General features: G+C 59.9%; 1 protein-coding gene across 1 annotated transcript; it reads right to left on the bottom strand.

The window, feature by feature from the left end:
• Positions 1-209: 209 nt before the first annotated feature.
• SLC38A7 (solute carrier family 38, member 7) lies at positions 210-4,960 on the bottom strand. Its single transcript, XM_008944058.1, has 10 exons — positions 4,706-4,960; positions 4,278-4,476; positions 4,057-4,201; positions 2,787-2,885; positions 2,043-2,100; positions 1,590-1,704; positions 1,220-1,367; positions 935-1,134; positions 406-460; positions 210-312 (listed from the first exon to the last, which is right to left on the bottom strand). The coding sequence occupies exons 1-10, from the start codon at positions 4,958-4,960 to the stop codon at positions 210-212; spliced, it is 1,377 nt and encodes a 458-aa protein (XP_008942306.1).
• Between the last annotated feature and the right edge of the window lie 305 nt (positions 4,961-5,265).

Here is a 5,265-nt window from a genome sequence, read left to right as displayed (position 1 = left end):
GGGCTGGGAGGAGAACCTCGACTGCCTGGTGTGTTAAGACAACGAGACACAAACCACCGCAGGGCTCTTTCAGTCAAGCCCCAGATTACAACATTCCTCTTGGATCTTCCCAACGTCCCAATGTGTTTCCTCCCCGCCTCCCTTTGGTCCTAGGGGAAATCTGCATCCCTCCCCCGGCAGCAGCCCCAAGGGCCAGCCCAGAGGAGGAGTCAGGCTGTGAGATCCACGAAGATGGCGTTGGCGGTGGTCTGTCCAAAGATGAAGGCTCCCAGGGTGACCATGAACACCCCGTAGCTGACCTGGGCCCACCAACTGTGGATGCAGGAGGACAGAGTGTGTTTAGAGGGGGCTGTCACCCCAATATCCCCAGGGGAAGGAGGGAGAAAAGAGGCATGTTTCAGTTACCTGATTGCCCTGGTTTCTTGGATCTCAGAGAGCTTGGCTTGAATCAGGCACAGCCCTGAAAGGCAAAGTAGACCCAGGTGAGGACTATCCCTTGGGGAGTGAGCAGATCCCTCACAAGCCAGGGAGCCACACTCCCTAGTAAAGAGCAGCGAGTCCAGGCAAAATACTTGGGCTGCTGACCGACCTCATACCACACTTCTCTCCTTCTCAAAAGACTTCCCAGTCACAGAGTCATGAAATTCTAGAATCACTAAGCTTGGAAAAGACCTCTAAGATCATCAAGTCCAACCGTCAAACCAACACTACCATGACCACTAAACCATGTCCTCAAGTGCCACATTCACACGTGTTTTTGGACCCCTCCAGGGATGGGGACTCCAACACCTCCCTGGGCCTGTTCCAACGCCCCACCAGTCTTTCAGGGAAGAAATTCTTCTGAAAATCCTGTGTCTCCATGCCGCTCTCCCCCTCTCCAAGACACAAGGTGAAGAGACCCCCACTGGCCCCAGAGCACCCCAGGGTGTCCTACCTGGGAAGACAAAGATGAAGCAGGCGGCCAAGCCCCCGATGACAGAGATGACTTTGCCAATGTCAGGGATGAAGAGAGCCAGGAGGAGAGTCAGGAGGAACCAGCTGATGGTCTGGAGCAGGCGCCTCCTCCGCTCCCGAACCACGTCCTCCTCCACCGTCACCCCGGTGTAGCGGAGCCAGAGACCCTCTAGGACAGCCCTGAGGGCACAGACCCAGGGCAGGGGGTTTCCTGGTGCTGCCCCCCTGCCCCCAACCCCTTCCCCTGCCTCCTCCCAGCGCTCACCGGCCGCAGAAGTGCAGGATGGGGTAGGATGTCAGCACGCAGAGGATGATGAAGGCCCGGGCGAGGGCGACGGGGATGTCGTTGGAGGGGTAGGACAGCAAGACGTCCTGCTCCACGCCGGCCCCAAAGGTCAGGAAGCCGCAGACGCCTGCCAGGAAGGGAGCAGTCAGCAGGGGATGTGGGCAGGTCCCCTGCACGTAGGCTCAAGGGACCAGGCGTGGGTGGATGCGCCACAGGGCACGTCGCAGGGGGGGTTTAGATGGACTACCCTCCCTTCCTGCTCTGCTGCCCAGGGGATCCCTGCCCTCCAGAAGGTCACAGCCCCTCTGAAGACCATGCCACACGCAGGCAGTGGCGTCCCCTCACTCACCGGTGCCCGTGTAGACGAAGAGAGCGATCACCATGGCTGCTGTCACCACTGCCCCCCAGGTCTTCACCTCGGGCTGCTTCATGCTGTTGAAGACGGGCACGCTGCTCACGTGGCACTGCCAGGGACACAGAGAGAGAGCAGGGACACGCTGGGGACACGGGGAGCCAGACAGGGTCCCGATTGTCACACCCCTGCGTTTGTCACGCGTTCGGCATCTCCCCCAAGTTTGTTGCTGGAGAAGAAGTCGGGGGAACAAGCTGCTCTGGACTTCCCAGCTGGGGTAAAATTGCTCTGTCTCCATCCAGGGGTGGTGAGATGTTAAACTGGGCCCCTGGCAAAGCTGTGCGGAGAGCACGCGAGGAGGGTTTTAGCTGAACACCCGAGGGAGCGCCCCAGCACCACGCCAGTCCCACACCTAGGGTGGGAAGCGGAGCGCTGGGCTCATGGCCTTACCTGGAACCCAAAGCAGATGGTGGGCACGGCATTGAAGACAGCCGTCCAGGTGGAGGGGCTGGCAGGAGAGAAACACCCACCAGTCAGACCAGGGCCCCTCCCTGTACCCCCCACCCCCTGCCCCAGGGGTGCTGAGCAATGAGCTCCTCCTGTCACCACATCCCCCACACCAGGGTGACACCTCCTAGGACCTGGCACAACCTGCAGACCAGGGCCTTCCACCGAGGCAGAAGCAGCCAAAAAGGAGGGCTTAGGAAAAAAAAAAGCATCTGTAAAAAAATAAGGTGCTGAAAAATAGCCCCAACTTTGCTCTGCCCTAAATTTCCCGCTGCCTGTGCTGGGTCCAGAAATGTCCCCACATCACGAAGGAGAAGACAACCCACAGGGGATGTGCTGGCCAAGAAAACATCCAGAATCATCCCAAAATAGCCACAGTCCTGGTTGCCAGGTGATCTGGGCCCAGCTGTATCAGAGCTAAAAGCGAACCAGCTCTCCTCAAAACCTGAAATGGAGCCATGGGGACCTCCAGGAGGTCTTTTTCCTCTGCTTCACCACCTGCTCCTCTGAAACATACAAAGATGTAGCTGCTTGGGAGCTTCTGACAGCAACCTGCAGCATCCCCAGGCCCAGGGATGGGACTTGGAAGGGATTCACCTCAGCCTTTCAAGACCCTCGCTCCCACACCCCTACCTGGCTCTGCAAAGCTGTGAAGGCCACCACCAGCACTGTGTCCCTTGCACTCACCTAGTGGGGATCTCCACAGGCACCAGCTCCTTGTCAGGCCAGATGTACTTTATGATAATGACTGCTGTGACATACCAGGTGCCAATCACGCTTAGGGAGCTGCAAGAGGGGACAGGAGACTGTCACCGTGCTGCCTCCCTGCTCTGTGGAGGGTCTCCTCCCAGCCTGTCCGGCCCCATCTTCCTCCCTGCACAGCCTACTCCTCCCCACTGTAGAATCATAGAATCGTTTTGGTTGGAAGAGATCTCGCAGATCGAGTCCAACCACTAACCCAGCACTGCCAGGTCCCCACTGACCCATGTCCCTCAGCACCACATCTCCACAGCTTGGAAACCCCTCCAGGGATGGGGATTCCACTAATGCCCTGGGCAGCCTGGCACAGCCCAGGACAAACCTTGGAGGGAAGAAATTGTTCCTCAGGGCCAACCTCAACCTCCCCTGGGGCAGCTTGAGGCCAGCTCCTCTTGTCCTTCCGCTGGTTCCTTGGGAGAAGAGCCTGCCCCCCACCTGGCTCCATCCCCCTGTCAGGGATCTGTGCAGAGCCAGAGGTTCTCCCCTGAGCCTCCTTGGCTCCAGGCTCAGCACCCCCAGCTCCCTCAGCTGCTCCTCACCACACTTGGGCTCTAGACACTTTCCCCTCCTTGTTGCCCTTCTCTGGCCACGCTCCAGCAAACCAGGACCACCCCACCCCTGCTCTCCCTTCCTGTGGGAATGTGCATGGCACTGTCACCCACTGTCCCCAGAGGAGATGCCAACACAGTCTCACTGCACACGCCTGCCAGCAAGGGGCTGGGCTGGGGTTTGGGCAGAAGGAGGCAAGTGTTAAAGAAGGGACCCTCTTCGGTAGCTCTGGTCCAGCTCCAGCAGCCAGGTTATGCCAAGATACTTGGTGGAGCAGGGCTGGCCTGCAGACCACCCAGCCGGGGGACCCTTACTGGCTCTCCTTTCTGTTGGGTGGCCAACTCCAAAGACAGAGGACAACGCAGTCGAAAGCAGCTCTCCTCGCTTCCATTAGCAAGCAGAAGGGAGGGACATGACAAGGAGCAGGACACTGTGGCTGCACAGTGCTCAGCGGCTCCTCTGCTTCCCAGATGGGAAAACTGAGGCACAGGAAAGCGGCAGAGGACATGTTCAACCCCTCAGGGGTGAGCGGGCAGGTGTGGCGCAAGAACCACAGCGTTTCTACTCCCTGTCCCCTGGGATCATGCCTAGGTGGGTGCTGGTGGGCCACCTTGGGTACTTCTGGAACTTTGGGTATTTCTGAACCCACCTGGCATATTTCTGGAAGCCAATCTCCTTGGGGATGGAGAGGGGCAGGATGAGGAGGAAGGCAGTGATGCTGATGGTGAACTTGCGGTCTGTGTACCAGTGGCTGCTCCCAGCTTCCTTGGGCTCCGTCACCAGAGCAGCAATGACTGTGGGGACAATGGGGGATGGTCAGGTTGTCCCCTTCCAGCCCGAGGGACAGCAACCCCCATGGGACACACTTACTCTTGTCCTCCTGGTCCCCGATGATGATGAGGAAAGCGATGCAGGTGCCGAAGGTGTAGACAGCGATGGCCACCTCGCAGAGCACGCCCGGCACCTTCCCGCAGACCGCCCACACCACCTCCTGGTAGGTCCGCTCGTTGCTGGCCTGCGAGCAGTACGCCAGGATGACCAAGCCTCCAATGATGAAGATCACCATACACTGGATTGGGGGGAAAAGACAAAGGAGGGGACACTGAGGCAACAGCATGATGACATCCCCAAAGCCACCCCAAGCAGCCATCCCAGAACACACAGAATGTCCCTGGTACACCTCACCCAACCAGGCTTCCTCCCAGGTGCCAGGTCCTCCCTGAGCCCCTTTTGGAGCTCCACAAGTCCCCTCACACCCCCTCTCCCAGGGCAGGACCATCCCTTCACCGCCCTCTCACCATCTGCAGTGCCCCGCCGCCGGCCATGCTGAAGGCAGCGGGGAAGTTGAGCAGCCCGGCGCCAAGGGCGGCGTTGACCACGATGAAGACAGCTCCCAGAGCCGACGTGGCCCCCGGCCCGTTGCCCTGGCTCTCCCCGCCCTTCGGCACCGTCTCCACGCTGGGGCTCTGCAGGAGCCTGGCCCGCTCCCCGGCGTCGGTGCTCCACTCCCAATCCTTGTCATCGCTGTTGATGCTCCCCACGCCCTGAGCCATCGTCCCTCCTCGGGTGGGACACGGCACCACCGCCCACGTCCCGCTAGTGCTCGTGTTCCGGGCTCAGCCGGGTGCCTCGAGGAGGGTCTTCTGCCAGCGCTGGCTCCATGGGGCAGAGAGGGCAGCCAACGGGCGGGCTGGGGGAGCAGCAGCAGCGCAGGAGGACTGGCACTTCACCGTTCCTGGAAGGGGAGGAAGAAGCACATGGTGAGTGTTAATTAACGTACGCTAACGAGGAACAACGCGGGCATCAGACAGGGGCACGGAGGAAATGAGTTCCCTGGGTCTCAGTCTGGGGGGCACAG

This window comes from Merops nubicus, unplaced genomic scaffold, assembly GCF_000691845.1.
Source record: "Merops nubicus isolate BGI_N331 unplaced genomic scaffold, ASM69184v1 scaffold35267, whole genome shotgun sequence".
Classification (NCBI taxonomy): Eukaryota; Metazoa; Chordata; class Aves; order Coraciiformes; family Meropidae; genus Merops; species Merops nubicus.
Note: the sequence above shows the minus strand (reverse complement) of the source record. Positions and strands in the feature narration are given on the sequence as shown.

Bases quoted from the DNA above. Each gene is read 5' to 3' on its own strand.
- SLC38A7 (XM_008944058.1), bottom strand. From the start codon at position 4,960: ATGGCTCAGGGCGTGGGGAGCATCAACAGCGATGACAAGGATTGGGAG. The intron at 2,886-4,056 runs GTGGGTTCAGAA...CCCCTCTTGCAG, and splicing joins GGCTTCCAGAAATATGCCAG to CTCCCTAAGCGTGATTGGCA. The intron at 461-934 runs GTAGGACACCCT...TTTGCCTTTCAG, and splicing joins CTTCATCTTTGTCTTCCCAG to GGCTGTGCCTGATTCAAGCC.